General features: G+C 36.4%; 1 protein-coding gene across 2 annotated transcripts in view; it reads right to left on the reverse strand.

Moving 5' to 3' along the window:
- The window catches only part of TMEM196 (transmembrane protein 196), a 48,816-nt gene extending 30,492 nt beyond the window's left edge, over positions 1–18,324 (reverse strand). For both annotated transcript variants that reach the window (XM_041728208.1, XM_041728209.1), the window contains exon 1: positions 18,145–18,324. In XM_041728208.1, the coding sequence (XP_041584142.1) occupies positions 18,145–18,309 (165 nt within the window). In that variant the 5' untranslated portion in view covers positions 18,310–18,324. The remainder of the gene's footprint in view (positions 1–18,144) is intronic.
- Between the last annotated feature and the right edge of the window lie 1,591 nt (positions 18,325–19,915).

Raw genomic sequence — 19,915 nt, forward strand, 5'->3', positions numbered from 1 at the left:
ATAATCTGCCTTCTTCTACAGCCTTAGCCTTCACTGACTTGTCTCCTGACTTCTTGGAACTCACCAAATTCCTTCTCCCTCAAGGACTTCACATCTGATGTTTCCATAGCCTGAAATAGTACTATTCTTCTCTGCCTGGCTATTATTCCTGGTTTAAATATTAGCAAAATATTACTTCTTCATAGAAGAGCCCCCCACCTTAACTTTCTGGACTGAGTTTCCATTTTAAGCTCTTTTGGCATCCTGACTTTTTCCCTTTGTAGTGTTATAATTAAATACTTACTTGTATATTTATTTGTTAAATGTTTGTATCCCTACCATAGATTGTGTCCTGAAGGCAGGAACATTATCTTCTTGTTCTTTATTGTATCCCCAGAATATAACACAAAGTCTATTATAAATTGATGGATGAATATTTTATGAATAAATGAATCAAAGAGGCACAACTTGTAATTTGTTTCCTTGCCCTACAAACTTGCCTCTGTTTTTGTTTTTCTGAGCACAGTATACTCTCATTCTCTTTAACCAGGGCAGAAAGTCAGCCTTAATTTCCGATCTCTTCCACTTTTATTTTTCATAGACTGTTTCCCACCAAGTCTTGTTGAATCTTCCTCTATAAAGTTTCTCACATATGCCCTTTTTATTTCCATTCCCACTAGAGTGAGCTTCCTTTTGATTCTAAATTTCAACATGAAAGATATACATAATCCCCCGGCTCTAATTCTTTACACTGCTGCCTAGGTGATTATTCCTAAAATACATGTTGACTCATGTTACTCTTATCCTCAAAACCTTTAAAATATTCTTAGTACCATCCATTTCTTAAAAAGTGTGCTGTTCCAATTCCATAGTATACTACTCATATTTCATAATATACTACTCAAGGTCTTCATAGTTAGGTCAAGCCTCTCTTTACACTCTCTTCTTTCTGCATGTTGTGTGTTCTAAAACCAGTGATCTCCTTACCATTCTCGAGCTCTCCATACATCATGTCTCCACCAACCTAGAATGCCTTTCTTTCCTCATTTGCCATCAAACCCTCTCTATTTTTCCAGACTTGCCACCAAAAGCACATCTTCCATGGATTCATCTGTCTCTCTCTTTACTTTCTTTTGTGTATCCACAGGATGTTCATATGCTGCATTATGTATTTAACTACATTTATTTGGATTTAGTAGAAGACAATATAGCTTAGTGATAAGAATGGCTTCTCTACTGTCAAATGGGCTGGGTTTAGATCATGGTATCATCATTTTCAATCTCTGTGACTTTGAGAGAGCTGCTTAAATTATCTGCCATAGTTTCCTCTTTAATTGGATGCAGAAGAGAACATACTTCATAGAATTTTTGTAAATAATTAGATGATATAATTGGTACAAAGCACTTAGAAGAATTCAAGTGTTCAATATCTGTTATTGTTTGCATACATTTGTGTTACCGGCTATAAAGCCCTTGAATCCAGAGTACAGATAATTATCTATCTCCAAATTCTCAGCAAAGTGCTTCATTTAGAGTAAAACCAGTAATTATTTGTCACATTAATTAATTGGGAAGTTCTAGCGTCCTGTATATCTTCAGGCTTTGTATTACCACAACTGCCTCAAGAAGATCTTGTTAAAGTTCCTGTTAAAGGAACAACTATTTAGGAAAGCAAGGAAAGGGAGGGGAAATTACTAGAATTTTTAAAAAGGAAGAAATTATGTGTAAACATTATCAATAATATTGTAATTGCAACTCTAAACAGGAGAATACACAAGGGAATCTTGCATAAACAGCTGAAAACTTATAGCAAATGATGTTAGGGCTTGATATGTGCTGTTACCAAAATGCAGCTGTTGATGGAACTGTTTTCTGTAGTCGTGGGGTAAGAGGCTATGACCATGTACTATTGAGAAAAATCTGTACTTTACAACAGAACACCTCGACTCCCATTCAGTCTTCCTCTGTCATTTAACTACATTGGGCAAATCAAATGAATTCTCTTGGGCTTAATCTTTAAAAGGGAAGAGTTAGATTGGATGGGATTCCTGCATTCCTCCTTGCTCTGACACTCTCTGATCACAAATTTAAGTGGCCCTGTTTTCTCTCCCACTCATTTTTAGCAGACATTTCTCCAGTATTTACGAGGTATTTTCTGAGTATCTACATTGACACTATCACAGCTCTCTGACACTGAATATGTCATTTATAATGAAATTATATTCTCTATTCCCTTTATAGAAATGAGGAGACTAATGTCACATGATTATGGAATTAAAAGAAACAATTCATGTGAAACTGCTCTGCCTTGCAATGGTATGTGGTGGGTGCTGATAAATGTTTATATTCTCCCTCTACTTGGGAAATTTTTCTTAAGTTTCAGGATCCTGTATAAAGTTTATTTAGGAAGACTTTTCAACCCCTCCATGTACTCCTGGTCAGAACCTAACAAAATACATTATATTCATGTCTATTATTACACTGATGCCCTGATCATATTCTATAGTAATTATTCACTACATATCTGTCATTCCAAAAGGTTCTGAACTCCTAGTCAGGTGTTATATATTTTTAATTTTAAAGCTTCAGCACTAATACAGGACCTCATATGTATAAAAAAATTAATGAATCTTTGTTGATGAATGGATAAAAGAATGTTTAAATTTCCAGTTAGTAAGAGAAGTGGGAAAAAAGCTTCTCTTCTTTCAAAACACCTTTGGTAGTTGGCAAATGATACTTGAAATTTTCTTAATGAAAAGTCACCCACAGACTTGAATTTCACCATTTAAACAAGAAAGGTTGAAAGGGTTATGTCATGAGGACAGGGAACTTGGGTGTCCACTTTGGGAAGTGCCACTGGAATACTCAGCAGTTTCTGCTGTCTCTACCAGCCAACTAAGACAATTTAGCCTTCCAGTTCACTAATAACTCAAATTGTCCTAAAGTTCCTCATCCATAGTTCACATCTTAGGTAAACAAAGCATGAAGATTTGCCTGACCAGCTAATTATTTCTTTTCATAAGAAAAATGTATCCAGATGAGAGAAATTAGGAATCTAACATAAGCCACAGATTTGAGTCACATATACAACTTTTCATTTTCTAAGTTACATTAAAAAGAAAAAAAATGAAAATTTTTAATATTAAATTTTAATATTAATTTAATAATATATTTTATTCAATTCAATATATTCAAGTTATTAATATTTCGTGAGCTCAATCCCAAGACCCCAAGATCCTACCTGGGCAGAAATCAAGAGTTGGAGGCTTAACCAGCTGAGCCACTCAGGTGACCCTCCCTCCCAAATATCTTATCACCCAGAGATAAGATGCCTTCCTAAATTAATTAATTTCAGTCATGTGTGAGCGTCAGAAACAACTTACTTTCTATTGGCCCAGCTTTTCTGATAACCCATTGAGTGATGTCTGCCAAACTTGTATCTTTTAACTCATCCAATCCTTTTACTTTGATATTTCCTAAACTCCTCATGTATCTCTCTAAGACTATTCTGAAGGTCTGAGGGCCTAAGATGTTTGGTGGTACCCCTTAGCTACAGGTGAAAAGACATTAGCATAATCATAAGTTAAAGTTCTACCTCTTTCTCAAAAAAAAAAAACTGTTCCTTTGAGAATATCATTTATTTTATAAGTGATTGGGGTATAAATGTGGTGAATACCGATTATCTTTCATAATGATATTTTAATTTCTTAATGTCACAGTAGAAAACAGCTTACCCTATCACTAGTAAGTACTACTCTGCTATATCTACAGTCAAAGATAGATTTATGGAAAAGTGCACCTTTTTAATGTGGCCTTTTTAAAGTCATCTATGTTTATAAAATATTTTCACAATTTTTAAAACAGTATTGGATGAAAGCCTAATATATATACAAACATATACAAATATATATTTGTTCCTAGCCACTTTAGGCAAATTGTATACTAAATCTCATTGTTATTTTGATTTCTATATGTTTAAATTAAAAAAAGAAAACCCTCAGAACTACAGGACTTTAACAGTCCCTGTCCAAGCCCTGCAAATGTGTATAGTTTGATAAATGAACTTTGAATCTCTTCTTTAAAGGCTTCTTGAAAGCAATTTGCTTACTTATCTAAATTGATCACTAACTCTTGTGGTTTGAAATATTAGCTAACCTCTAAACATTAGTTTAAATTTCCCCATTACTTTGGAAAAGCACCATGGAGTATATGCCACAATTTCTGTAGTAAGCCTTGAAACTCCCAACTGGGAGGAGATCCTTAAAATTTGTTAAAATACTTATCTCCTCATGATAGTTTAGCAGTGCCAATAATTTGAGATCATTCCTGTTCAGTTTGAGGCAGTAACCCAGTAACTGCATTTTCCTTTTGGTTTAGCACTTATCTTAAGGATTACTTAATATTTTGAGGCATCTGTGAGAACTATGTTAGACTAAGAATTAGATGAATTGCCCTCTTGTCCTGGCTCTATAGTGAGCCAGCAGTGCTAACTCTCTGAGCTTTAGTTTACTTATCTGTAAAAGGATGAATTTGGAATAAATTATTTCTATGTTTCCATCCAGTTTATATTGTGTGACTTAACTATAATTCTCAACCAACAGGGAGAGGAAACATTTTAATGGTGTCCTTTCCCTTACCCTTAGCTATGACAGACCTCAGATTAGACAGAAAACGCAAAAGCCATCAGAGACTCCTCTCACCATTTGCCATTAAATGTGACAAACTGCATCAGTCATGCTCATCTTGCTTTCTTTTTTTAAATATACAAAAACGAAATTTGTCAGCACAAAACATGCACTTCATCTCTAAATTCAATCACCCATTACCTACTCAGAGACTTTCTCCTCCCTTTCTCCTCCATTATTCACCTCAGCAGGGAAAAGAATTCCAAAATATCTCTTAAAAATAAAAACCTTCCTTGACTCTGAATCCTTTTACATCATTTGCTCTATCTCTCTACAAAGATCCATTTTCCCTTTACCACCACTATGCTTGTTATCTCCATATTCTTCCCGTTCTTTCTTTAGCAAACTTCGCACTGAAGTATATGCCCATTACTTCAACTGCTTTTGCTAAGGTCAGCAATGACTTCCATGTTACAGTCCTCACCTTACAAGGAAGCTCTCTCCTTTGGACATCTCTGACGCCCTACTATCCTGATTTTCCACACATTTCTCTGGTCACAACTTCTCAGTTTCTCTTTTCTATCTCCTCATTGATATCCAGCTTCTGAATATTATAATAACTAAAGGCTTTGTTTTGAGGTTTCAATCAGTAACATGGCTTTAAAAATACCTTTAAATGTGCTTAATGTATTTACCGATTACTCCCATGTTTACATTTCTAGCACAGTCTTGTGTTCTGGACTCTAGACCCGTCCAATAGTCCACAGCATGTCTCCAATCTTATTAACAGATAACAGGTAACTCTACTTACAGATCACAAATAAATTCTTGATCTCTCCCCACCCAACACAATTATATATCCTGCACACATATATGCACACACACGCATGCACACACATGCACGCACATGCACACACACATAGAGTTTTTACTTTTCTATTTATTTATTTATTTATTTATTTATTTATTTATTTAAAAGAGTGAGAGAGAGCATGCACAAACTGAGTGGAGGGGCAGAGGGAGAGGGAGAAGCAGACTGCCTGCTGAGCAGGGAGCCGGATGCTGGACTGGATCCCAGGACTCTGGGATCATGACCTGAACCAGATGCAGACATTTAACTGTCAGAGCCACATAGGCGCCACAGTTTTTCCTTTTCTAATCATCTAATTCTCAAAAGAATAAATGGGATCCTATCAGTTGTTAGTCCCCAAATCTAAGACTCATTCTTAATACTTTATTCAACAATGGCATCTAATCAAACACAAAGTCTTGTCAACCCTGTGTCTCAAATATTTGCTTCTATGTTTATTTTATTCTTTCACTGTCATCTATGCAACCATAATATCATACATGTCAGTAGCCTCCTAATAGACATGTGACTTTTTGTCCAATTCCAATATATTTTATAAACTGCAGGCCCAAATGAACTTCTTTGAATGCCAATATAATCTTGTCACTTAATACCTTTCTACTACTTTTAATAGACTCCTGTTATAATTAAGGCATTTTATGGAAAAGTGCCATAATCGAAACACTGTAGCTTGCATATGAGCAAGCTTATGTGAGTTTTTCCCTGTTTCCCTCTCCATCTCTATCTCCTCCTGCTCATGTGCCATAATCCAGTCACTCTGCCCCTCTTTCAGATTTCATTTTATTTCTGTTTTTTAAATATTTTATTTATTTATTAATGAAAGACACACACACACACACACACACACAGAGAGAGAGAGAGAGAGAGAGAGAGAGAGAGAGGTAGAGACAGAGACAGAAGCAGGCTCCATGCAGGGAGCCTGACATGGGACTCCATCCTGGGTCTCCAGGATCACACCCTGGGCTGAAGGTGGCGCTAAACCGCTGAGCTACCCAGGCTGCCCACTTCTTTCAGAACAGGAAACCTTTCTTATCCAAGGATATTACCCATGCTATTCTCTCCAGTTTCCCTGCTTCATGTGGCCAATGTCTCAACATCTTTCAGAAAATATTGCTTCCTTAGAGATGTTTTTGCTAATTCTCCCATTATTAATAAGTCATATTCTTCATAAGCCTACATATCTCCTGTTTAACATGTCACAACCTGTAATTGTTAATTTGTGCATTATTTGTTCGTTGTCTGTATTTTGTTTTAATTAAGCTTCAGGAGACCAGGGATCATGATTATTTTATTCACAGCTAAATCCTCAAAACCTAAATCAGATTGTAAAACGCTGTAGCTGTAGAATAAATATTTGTTGACTAAATCTTATAAGAAAAAGAACTAAGGAGAATAAGCATCTGGCTCATGAAATTGGAATAGGAACCTGACTCTTCTGACTTACTTTAGCACTTTCTCCACATTACATTGTACATTCCTCTTCTTCACTCATCCCAACCCAGCACAGACCATGTAGCTCAGGCCCATTAAATATTTTTCCCTTTGATCTCTACATTGATTTGGCCCCATCTCCATAAGCCTAAACCCTATAGGTCCCAGGTCCTGAGTTGTGCTATTCCACAACCCAGCTCCCTGGGATTTCTCTGCCTTTATTAGATTTACAGATATTCTCAATGGCCTCTGCTTTCCCCCTCTCCCAATTCTTTTGCATTTTTAGCATAGTGTTCATCTTTAAAAGAAGTCACTTTTCCACATTCCTATTTATATTTCTTTCTTTTCTTAGTCCATGGAAAACCCTGCTATTTATGCAGTGTTATTTTTTCCCTTAAGCTAGAACTAATTTCTTATTTTCCACCCCAAAACAGAGCACTGAAAAAAGCAAGGCAAATAGATCCATATACCATATTTCTTCCACTCCAGAAAATGTTGAAATTTTCAATATTTCAAAAATTCAACTGGAAAAGGGTAAATGTACATTTTTATCAATACAGCCATGAACTCTCATAAATATGATCAGATCACCTTCACATTAAAAAAATACCAAGAAGATGTACAATAGATATGCTGTTGTGATAAGCAGTTCTCCATTAGCATGAGGCCATCTTGGTGGCTTAGCAGATAGCATGGGATAGAAGGCAACCACAGTGAATAAAGAAATTAAACCAAAAGCACTAAAGAGAGAAATGGAAAAACAAACCCCACAGTTGTAAATGGGGATGCACAGCACGAAGTGAGAGAAGCCTTTTTTCAGAGACTGTAAAGCAACTGAATGAAACCAACAATCACGGAATGAATTTCAGAATAAATCATCATAGAATGTAGCTAGTTGGCATGTCAAACTCTTCTAAATGAATCCACATCCAAAAACCTCAGAAACTTCCCACTGCCCCAGAACCCAAATCCTTCTGTGTATAGAAAAAAATCAGCCTTGATTCTCAGAATGCCATTCCTTCACATCTCCCTTTCAGTGTTGGTGGAATGCAATCTTTCTTGTATTTAATGCATTATGCATTGTATTCTATTCCAAGTCTGCTTTGTGATAGTGTTCCTTTTTAAAAAATAATCTGTTGACTATTTTGAGTATGCTAAGTAAATACAACTTTTTGATGTTAGACCTATTTCTGCTCCAAAAGTAGCAAGGGAAATTAAACTAAACTTGTGAATTTTGAATAAGAGGGACTTGGAATTTGCAGTATTTTTAAGAGTCAATTGTCTAAGTCATTTTTACGTATACTTATTACTCATGTTAATCTTTAAAATAAAACATCTCATAGATTGTAGTAACACAATCAAAAGAATTTGTCTCCTGAGCCCAAATTTCTGTTATTTTAGCCAATTAAATAAATAAATGAATTTAAAAATTCAAACTAATATAAACATTTAAGATAATGATTATTTCTGGAGGGAAGCAAAAGAGGATGTAATCAATATTGAACACCCAGATATGGAAATATTGTCAAATAACATTCTGTTTATTAAGGCAACTTAATTTATGTCTCTTTTGAGTAAAATTAATGTAAGTGCTATAATATATTTGGACAACACTCAAATATAACACCCACTACTTGATACATGTGGAAAACATAACAAAGTTTATAATGTAGAAGATAGATTTGGTGAGGATGAAACAAAAAAAATATTCCCTTGGGTATTCGCCAGCTTTGAGTCTATGATTTGTGACCTGTTCTCACAGAATTGAAAACAGCCAGGGACTCCAGGGGACTAGAGGGTAGAAGTTATGCTCTTCCCAAGAATTGTCAACACCATAGAAGAATGTTCATCCAACATGCCAGGCAGTTTCTGAAAGCTAGCCAATTATGGAAATAAGTTGCAGCTCATAGAGGATCACAACATTGTGAGGTTGTACCAAATCAGGGTACTAGCAGCCTAAACTCAGCATACATTGCATATCAATGACAATTAACAACTTCCTTGTATGAATTTATCTCTTCATCTCCTCTGCACACGCATACGAGCACATGCATGTGCACATGCACACACATACACACATGCATACATGCTTTCTTCAGTTGATTTAGATCACTAAATCCTAAATTCTTTAGGTTTTCATCCTTTAAGTGAAGAAACTCATCTGCTGAGATAAATGGTAGAAGAAAGCAGTTGGAATTCTTAGGCGATGTAGTACATTGTAAATATAAGCTGCCATTGTTACTATTATTAATGTCCTTATTATCATTATTATTTTAATCCCTCAGAGTAAATGATGTCCAAAAATAGTTGATGGGAAACAAATAGAAAGAACTAAGAATTTCAATAGTCCATCCAAAAATAATGATAAAATCAAACACACATCTCCATTTGGTAGAACAAACAAAAATTATACCTTTCTATATCAACATTGACCCAGAAAATATTCCTAGGACCCTAGAACATGCAAACTAAATAAAAACTAACTATTAATGTTCAAAATTGGTTATGAAAACTACATATTTTCTAAGAGGAAGTATACGACCTAACTGTTACCAAGCCTTGAGTCCAAGATCAATTTCATCAATGGCCTTACAAGAAGCTCCCCCTCAGAAATGTATAAAAATAAAATGTCTATTAATACACAAATAGAAACTACACACAGAAAATTGAATTTCCAAGAATACAGCACTAGCATGCAATCATTACTGTGGGCTAGTCATAGTTATTAAACACTTAACATGTATCAAGCCCTTTGTATAAGTATTACTTTTAATTTTTCGAACTCCATGAGATAGATAGTAATATTGTTATTTTACAGATAAATAGCTGATTGCTCTGGGAGATAATGTAACTCATTCAAACTTAAACAATTAACAAATGCTAGACCTAGAATTTAAACCAAGTCTTAACCTCTAAAATCTATTTTCAGTGCATCCCGGGAGGCTCAGCGGTTTAGCGCCGCCTTCTGCCCAGGGCCTGATCCTGGAGACCCAGGATGGAGTCCCATGTTGGGCTTCCCGCATGGAGCCTACTTCTCCCTCTGCCTGTGTCTCTGCCTCTCTCTCCCTCTGTGTGTGTGTGTGTCTCTCATGAATAAATAAATAAAATCTAATAAAATAAAATATATTTTCATGTATTAATGCCATGCTAGTATCTCCTATTAAATAAATGAGCTCTTTGTCAGGCAGCTGTAGGACTAATTGAACACAGGAAATTATGATCTTACAAATGCACCATCAACAGGAAAATCACCTGAAATGAGGTTAGGTTGTGATGGTAGATTTACACTTCCTTCAAGTCTCAAGATTTCCCTCAAGCCTTTCTTTTGACACAGGACACACACTTGGAATCAAAGGCTGGTGTTTTGACTTGAAATTGAGCAGCAATTCCTGGCCCATCTGCCTTGGCCTCATTGATTGTCAAGTTTTACCCAGCAGACCTCACCAAGCTTAGTTAAGAATCAAGGGCACTGAGGTGGGCACTTGACAGGATGAGCACTGGGTGTTATTCTATATATTGGCAAATTGAACACCAATAAAAAATAAATTTATATAAAAAAATGAATCAAGGGCAGACTAATCCTATCATTCTTTCAGGACCCTTTTAAAGTTGGTCCCATTGTATTTAGATGAATTTAGATCTTGCCAGTTATTATGTGAACGTACCTTTGCTCTAACAACTCCAATCTCCTCTATCTTCCACAAATTCTCCAACTTTGCACATGTTAATAGCTCTGCTTAGCACTCCTCCTCTCTTCTGCCCACTGGAAAGCTACCCAATCTATCAGGCCTGGATAAAAATCTCCCTCCACAGGGAGTCAACCCTGATCCCTCACTGATAATACTCATTTTGAACTACGTTTTAATATATTGTTTGATGTCTTCCTGACTTGTTCTCATAACATTTAATGAACATTTGAGATGCATAATTTTGTTTTACTTTTTAAGGCTAAAGCCTAAGCTCTAAAGGTAGGAACAATTGAGTCAAATATTTCATGCTTTTCTAGGAATATGGAGGTTGTGCTTGTTGATCAGTTGACTATGCCAGCCAATCTCTTCTGGGAAATAGATACAAAGGGTGATAGGGATTGATCTTTATGCCATTTTGCCTGACTCATATATTCAAGGATGGGAGCAAAGAATGAGGTCAGACCTCAGTGAATGACCTTTTCATGACAATTTCCTATGTTCCACACAATGCAATAGAAAAAATACAGATTTTTAAATAAGACTACCAGCTTTAAATACTAATTCAGCTGATAAATAACAGTGGATTCTAGGGATGTCCTTTTCTCTACATAAACTTTATAAGGTACTATATTCTTTACAAAGTTGTTAATATTGGAAATAATAGCATATATAAAAGCATCTGGGGCACAGTTAACTATTAATAAATCACATATTGTATTATTTCTACAGGGCAAATAGCTTGAGGCACGCTATCTTCCAAGGTGGTCTTCTTAAACACTAATATTTTCTTTTTTGTCTTGACTACATAATTTTGTCCAATATTTAATAATATATCATGAACTAATAGAACTTAGAATTTCTTTTCAGGAGTCTTAATACTGGAGTTAAAAACATGAGCACTAATTAATGTCACAAAAAACATTATTGAAATCCAGATATTTGATTGATGCACCTATTAATAATACAACATGTTATAAGCATTGCTTCAAAAGCTACTTGGGTAATTCAAGCAAAACCATATAAGTCTCTAAGATATTAAGTAATTTTATTAGACATATTAATTTGTACTTATAATTTGACTAGTGACAAGAACTAATATAGTTTAAATGTTTTCAAGGACTTTGTTTTGTGGCATAAATAGTGGTTCCTATATCCCCACTGTTTCATTTGCCTAACTTAGATAATTGTTTAATTTGTCTGATTATAGCAGTAGCTGTTACCCCATTCAGTTGTAAGCTGAATATTTTATATGACCTATCCAATGCAGGTATTTTGGTACATTTTTGTAGTTGCTTTGAGGGCGTTGGAGGAATATTGAGAACCAGAGCAGTACTAGTGTGGTCTAGGTCCTAGGCAGTCATAGGACAGCATGAAGACAGTAGAGGAAAAAAGAAGCTAATGCTCCCTGAGCACTTAATCTGTGCCAGGCTTGGTAATGGCAGTAACCCATGAAACTGGTACTGTATTTCTCTCCTTGACTTCATGAAGAAACATAAGTTATCCAATACCACAGTTATATGGAGTGAGATACATGAATTCAATCTGTCATTCAATTTGAATTAATATATAGAGATTAGATAGATCTACATTCATGAGAAGAACTGCATGGTTTCTTATATCACAACGGAAAGTAGTCATACAATTTCTTCTCTCTCTCTCCTAAAATATGCTGAATGAGAGTCTTTATATATCACCATCCATTTATTTTGGAACTGTCCACTTGGCATATTGAAATAAACATCTATCTGTAGAGTGACCACCAAGTAATTTTACTAAGACAGTGAAGTAAAATATATTTTAAGACTTTCAGCTTAGTTATTTATATATAGATATGATTTTTGAATGAATAAGATTATATATAGATACATACAGTACAGTAGTAAAATGAAATTTTGTTTGCTCACAAGTAAATGACCCAATATCATTTGGACATAAAATTGTTGGGGTTTCCCCCCTTCGCGGGTGTTTACACACCCCGTGACCAAAATCTATTCTAGTTTTTATAGAAGTTTAAAGGCAAGTATTTCAGTTTGAATGGCTGGCCTGTGCCTCCCAACTACCAGTAGAATTAAATATTATCTGAGGCTAAGTGACTATACAAAAAGTTAAATTTCTTGACCATATCTGAAGCATATATTGGATGATCTGGCTAATAATCATGTCAATACTGAAAGCTAATTTGAATGCTTTAGGCAAAATCATCTAAATAAAAGAATGATTTTACTCATGTTTGTATCAACCAAATTGCCAACAAATAGGTGACCAATGCAATTATTATCAATTATTCTCTAATATTTCTGTTCTAAAGTCTTCAAGATCAGTTATATCCTTGGATAAGGGTCAAAATCCTGAGACAGAATTTGTTATAGGCTCTAGATGGGAATTCAAACACATGTCACTTATATGTGAATGAAATATAGACTAAAACAAAATATCTCATAAGATAATGGCAAAAGTCATCATTTTTCTTCTATCATACCATTACCAATCAATACTAGAAATAGACATTTTACTTATGTTTCCTTGGCACACAATATGGTTCCCTGATTAATAACTACACTTCCTAGTAGTTTGTCTTGTCTAACTGATTTAATTGTCCCAACCCCAGTAGATAAAAGTGGCACTTAAGAACAACAGTATGAATCAGATTAGGATGATATTCTTTAACTGAGGTTTACAGAGTCCACGAATGGGCTTTATTATATCAAAAAAACAAAATTGATCTATATGTTCAAACGATACTATTTATATAGCAGAAATATCTATGAGATTACATACTAAATTTATAATGGTGGCTAATTTTAATGAAGTGGTAGAGAACTTCAGTTTTGATTCTTTTTTTTAACCCTTTGAAATAAGAATTTATGCATGAATTACTTACATGATTAAAATTAACTCTAAAATTGGCTATAATGTATATTTGTAATTTTTATGAGGATGGGACAATGCTTTCATCTCATGCTAAGAAATACAAATCCCTTATGTTATATATTTTGAATCTGGAGAAAAGTGACGTATCTGATTAGAGATACACTAGCCTCAAATTCTATACATTTGAAGTAACTTCAAATATTTGAGAAGTTTCTTTCACCTCATTTTATTTGTTTTAGTGTTAGTGAATTGGACTAGATTTAATTATTAAAAATAATACTTTGAGGTAGCTCTCATTTATATATATAGCACCTCTCTTATATTGCTATACTATGGATCAGAATGTATAGTAGGTGAATTTCAGCACAAACTTATAATTGGCTAAGTTGTTGCCATGGTGAATCAAAAGTTCCCATAACAGGTAGCCTTGATTATGCTATAAATTTCACTCACCTCAAGAATCAGATTTAGTAAGTGGAGAAAGTCATAATATACAAATCAAGTATTGTCCATAAAGATAACCAATAAAAATCATTCAAACTTTATATGATTTAGATAAAATTTTTTGAATATTCAAGAAGACTGTGTTTGCATGTGGTGTAAACAAGGCTTAGAAAAGTTCCTCTTGGGATCCCTGGGTGGCGCAGCGGTTTGGCACCTGCCTTTGGCCCAGGGCGCGATCCTGGAGACCTGAGATCGAATCCCATGTCAGGCTCCCGGTGCATGGAGCCTGCTTCTCCCTCTGCCTGTGTCTCTGCCTCTCTCTCTCTCTCTCTCTCTCTCTCTCTCTGTGACTATCATAAATAATAAATAAAAAAAATTTTTTTTTAAAAAAAAGAAAAGTTCCTTTTAATACATTTAATTTATAGAATAATTATCAGATATAGATGGATGAAATTTAGCACGATACAACTATCAAATATCAAATACAACTTAGCACCAGATGTTCTGGACACAACCATCTGAATCTCTACATTTCCAAGTGCCAATCTAGGTAACAAAATAAAGTCTTCTTGAAACCATGAATCTATGTAGTACTAACTACAGTCCATTTCCATTATTGATGATGCACTGGAGACTGAGAAAAGTGACTATCATACAGCAACTTGAAACATAGCCCTGTCTATTTAACTCTGTCAATAAATCTTACACATCAGTTATATTTCAAAAGACTGTCTTTTCTAAAGCAGATTACTCAATGGTTGTTTCATTGCTATCTAGCAGTAATGTCTTTCTTTATGCTTTCAACAGGTGATTACATCAGCTATAACAAATGGATAACAAGAAGCAAAAATCCTGTAAGGTTTTTGTAGTTTTCTTTCTCTATGAAATTATAGTGAAATATTTTTTTTTTCTTGCTAATTGTCCACACCTTTAAACTGATCACAGGAAGCACTCTTGCCTGATTATGAAATAGTGACTAAAAATATAAGCATCTGGCCCATGGATTTTTAAGCCCTTTATTTTATTTTACTATTTTAAGTCACATTTTAAAAACTTTGTATATTAGGGTTCAAAGATCAAAATAGTTGCCTGAATTCTTAGTGCACTTGACCTAGATAAAAAGCTTATGATGTCAGAATCCATAAAAAAAAGTAATCCTTAATAGTACGGTTTTATTTGACTTCTAAAATTTAATTCAAAGATCTTGTAATAACGACAATAATGTATTGAAAAAAACCTTCATGGCACCAATCCAAACACACTCTGATTATAGACTGGTTATCGTGACAGGTTAATGATTATAAAATCCCATCTAGTGTCCATAAATAATACAGTAAAATACCAAAGAGATTAATATTTTTATCTAGTTTTCCTCTGCATCTCCTTGACTCTCTTTGGGAAGTAGGAATTGGTGTCATTATTATTATTAAAAATATGAGGAAATAAATCTATTGCCTTTGACTAGCACATAGCCTCCTGTGATCTGGTCCCAACCACTCTTTCCATCCTTATCTTCCCCTCACACATAAGCCCCAGAAAAATAGAAGATCCTGTTCCTCCTGGAACATAACCCACATCATCCCAGTTTGTGCCTTCATCTATGCTACCTAAAAAGGCTCTCATTTCATATGCCCTTCACTGCCATTATGTGCACCCAGTATTAGTAGCTTGCATTTATTCAGGGCTTAGTATACACCATGCATTTACTAAGAGCATTATTTCATTTGTGCCTTTTAACAACCCTATTTTACAGAAGATGAGAAACTTTGGAATTATCCAGATGGTTAATGACAGATCTGGGATCTGCACCCAGGTAGACTTCATATTTCACTCTGTGATGCATTACTTAGTACTGTGATACATAAATTACAAGTCCCAGTAAACTGTCAAGATCAAGATAAATCTACTGTTCTCCCATGGATATTTCATTGACCACCCGGATTTTCCTCCCCTTTATCTGCCTCTGTATCACTCTGAGGTCAAACTTTAATTTCTCACCTCTGATAAAGTTAGTGATGTACTCCTCTTGTTTTCTCTACTAGGTATTCTGATTCATCTTAATTGTCTTTGCATTAAATAGTAAAATGCATATGGTAAGCCTTCTATTAATATTGGTTAAATGAATTCAGCATTAACCAATATAAGAGATAATTCAGAGTATATCACAAATGACTTCTGAAAAACAATTTAAAAAATCAATTTGGCAAGTCTATAATTTAATAAATAATGAACAAAACTGAGTATCTCTTCACAAATTTGATTTTCTAACTTGAGTTTATAAAAGCCAGCAAAAAAGTGACCCATTTGGGCATCCTAGTTTCAAATCCATTCATTCAATTACATTCGCTTTTAAAAATGTTTATTGAATCAGACAACAGAATTCAAAACTATTGTTCAAGGATCCTCGGTGAATTTTGGCTACTCTAAAGAACCAGTTGAAAACGGAACTAATTCTTTGTGATAATGATTATATATTCTTTTATTTGCTTTTTACTGAGCTGCTACAAAATTTTCATTTTTTTGTACAAATAAACATGTTGACTCATTTAGATAATGGTAAATAGTCTGGGAAAATAAAAAAAATAATTTAATTACTTTTCTTACATGATGCCAAGCAAATGTAACCATCTTTTTAAGTTCTTGAAGATAAAATGGATACTTTAATACTATTTAGAGACAACTTATGTTTATTCACCCAATTTTTCACATTTAAGAGGGGAAGTGATTTAAAGAGTATTTGAGGCTTCTCCTTCATAATCCATCAAAAGCTCTTATTTTCCCCTTTGTTTTAAATGTTGGTATTATATTTCATTTTGACAGTTGTTTGATAGAAGTTTTAAAGTCTGATTATTTCTGTTTAAATAAGAACTACAACTCACAAAATACTATTACCTATAAGATGTAAAATGATTAATTTTAAGGTTTGCCTTTTAGCCTTTCATACTTAAATTTAAAATGTATATTGACAAAAATTATGTAATAAAGAAAAGATTTGCAAGTTGATAGTAACTTACTGAATTTAGAACAAGGATTCTTAGGAAAACTTCAGTGTTAAAATCGAGTACCATTTTTACTTTTCTTTTTAACTTCTGCAATTTAAAAACACTTGCCTCATTTTGAAAAATTAAAATACAAAAACTATTTTTCCAAAGCACAATTGTACCAGTTTTTAAGATGCTAGAACTTTCCTCAAAAATGAATTACTTCAAAGTGATTTTTCTTAAACTCATAGTCATTTTCCCCCCAGTGACTTAAAGCACAAATAACCAAACCATGATTGTTAATTACACCTATTGATCATCAGTGACAGAATAGCATCCTATTAAATTATCTTGGAAACTGGAATCAAGCTAGAAACCAAGGAGGACATAGCAGCTATACAACTTATAGAAGAAGGAAAAATTATTTTCACAATTAGGCCCCCAGTAGGTAGGAATAGTCCTGCTATTTTATTGATCATTGGTGGAAAGAATGGGTTTCTGAGGCTTCCTTGGAGATTCACCCAAAGTAAACAAGAAGGTCATTGGCTCTGACATCACAACTGACCTAGAGGAAATTATGACATTTTCTCTGAGCTGTTAGGTACTCTTTAAGATGAGTTATTCTCCAATTAGAATGTTGTTACATATCATACTGTTTATTGTTTAACTTATTACTCACAACTTACAATAGAGTCTTTAGATGTGAAGTATCAGAAAGCTAGCAAAGAAAGAATAAGAGCAATGTTTTCTGGGGTAAAATACTCCTTTACACTCACACATTTCTTTTTGTTGTATCAGTGTTGCCTTTAGTGTACCTTGGGCACTGTTGCCCAGAAATAAATGCATAAATCTACCCTTGCTTGTTCCTGATACAAGAAAATGATGTAACACTTTCATTTTGATTTTCGTTGTAAAAAGAAACAGGCTAAGTGAGTCTGCCCTTGACAGGTGTGACTCCCTAATCAGCACCACTAGGCAGCCTTATGCAGCTTCAGCCAGTGGAAACTCCCCTCCCCCACCCCCAACTTTAAACAAAGCCATTTAATTTGGTCTTAAGCCGAGGTAAAGGCGGGGCGGGGGGGGACCAATTAGTAAATAAAGGGACAACATAAAGAGGCATAGTCTGCCAACAAGAAACTACATGCAAGCCGGAGGAGATTTATGGTTTTCATCCCCAGGGAAGGAGTGACTAACGCACGCACACTGACCATCACCGTAAAGAGGTAAAGAGAGAGTGAAATGGCTCAACGTACACACACCCCGCTCCATACCGGGGACGAGTCTCCGAGCTGCGGCTTGTGCTCTCGGAGGGCCAGGCTGAAGCTGACCGCCCCCACGGCCACGCTGGACACCCCCAGCCCTATCTCCAGCACAGAGAGCACCAAGAGGCTCCCAATAATCTGGCCGCTGGTGCACATCCTTCCTCGGTCATCATTCCTTCCAGATCACAGAGGGGAAACCAACCATCCACCTTCTTTCTTCCACTATCCTCCTTCCCCTTCCGCCCCCTACCAGACCCCAAAACTTTTCTTTCTTCACCAGTGAAGCATTATCCGCAAGGATTAGATTTGCAGAATCGGAGACCCTCTTCCCTGACCGGGTGAGAGGCAAAAAAAAAAAGAAAAAAAAAGAAAAAAAAAAAGAGTCGCTCCACCCCCTGGCACGTTCCGACAGGGATCGTAGGATTTTCCTGGGTTCGGTGGTCCGAGTCCGGGGAGAGGGGCTTTCAAGAAGGAGCCAGAAACCTGGAGCCGGGAGCGCGGAGCCCCGCTCGCGAGGCGCTGTCCAGAGTCCTGCCGCGTCCCGAGTCTCCGCCAGGACCCGCTCGCCTCTAGCCTCCTAGACCCCCAGGCTCCCCTTTGGTTCCTTGCGGAGGAGATGGCCCTTGCTTCCCGGAGAACCGAAGCGGAACTGCTCAGAGCTTCTCTCTCTCTCTCTCTCTGCTCTCGTCTCCTCTCCTTTGTTTTCGTGGTAACACCAAGTGCTTCTGCGAGTCCCAGGCTGAGCGGGCGGATATATTCAGTACCACGCTCCTCTCAGTTGCTGTGTCGCCAGGAAAAGCGACCTTGTCTGATGGCCTTTTCCCGTCTGGGTTTCTTCTCCCTCGTCGTCGTCCTCTTCCTCTCCCCCCCCACCCTCCCCCCCTCTCTCTTGGTCTGATTCTCTTTCATTTCAGTGACCTCACTGGGGTTTGAGAGGTTGATGGAGGAAGGAAAAGCCTGATACATTCGTGGGTCTAGAACCAATACTCCTGGCTGACTGCTGATGGGGCCCCGCCTGGGGACCCTGACCACAGGGATCCGAACGATCCCTGCCTCCGCATCTCCCCCTACCCTGTTCCCTTCTGGGCCGTTAGCCAGATGGAAGGGGAAGGATGCCTGCGTCAACGTGGGGTTCATTCTGTGTAAAACTTTCTTCTGCGTGTACATGGGGGTAAGGTCGGGGCACAGTGGGCAAAGAAAGGCAGAAAGAGCAGAAAAGGGATGGAGAAAGGCCGGACTCCAAATTCACTGGGACTCCGCTAAGGACTCTCACCCAGGGACTTTCTCTCCCCTAAAGAGCCAGACTCAAGCCTGCTCATAAGGAGTGTCAACTCTCCATTGTCACGACCTGTCCCTGGTGTGTAGGCGGTGGACTGGTGTGGAGGTGCAATTGGCCGGACACTCCTCTGTGGGGATATCGGCAGAGGTTCCTCTCCAGCCGGCAGACCCTTGGTCTTACCCAGTAGCAATGCTGTATGTTTGGGATGCATCCCCAGACTGAGCATGACTGGGACCGTGTGTTTTCACTCAAATTCAAGAGATGTGTACATTTAAGTGTTTCATTGGAAAGGGATTATTAAAAACAAAAATCTGGCTCATTGAACAACTGACAGTCATCAGAATGATTAGCGCAGGAGCCAACCCTAGCTTGGTGTTTTCGTGTTGTAATCTGATGCACATGGGGCTATAGAAGTCTAAGAATTGCCTGTCTGGACCCTATTCTTTGTCCCTGATTTTACCTCGTGAAAAAAGTACAAGGTAG

Source organism: Vulpes lagopus, chromosome 13 (genome assembly GCF_018345385.1).
Source record: "Vulpes lagopus strain Blue_001 chromosome 13, ASM1834538v1, whole genome shotgun sequence".
In the NCBI taxonomy this organism is placed as follows: domain Eukaryota; kingdom Metazoa; phylum Chordata; class Mammalia; order Carnivora; family Canidae; genus Vulpes; species Vulpes lagopus.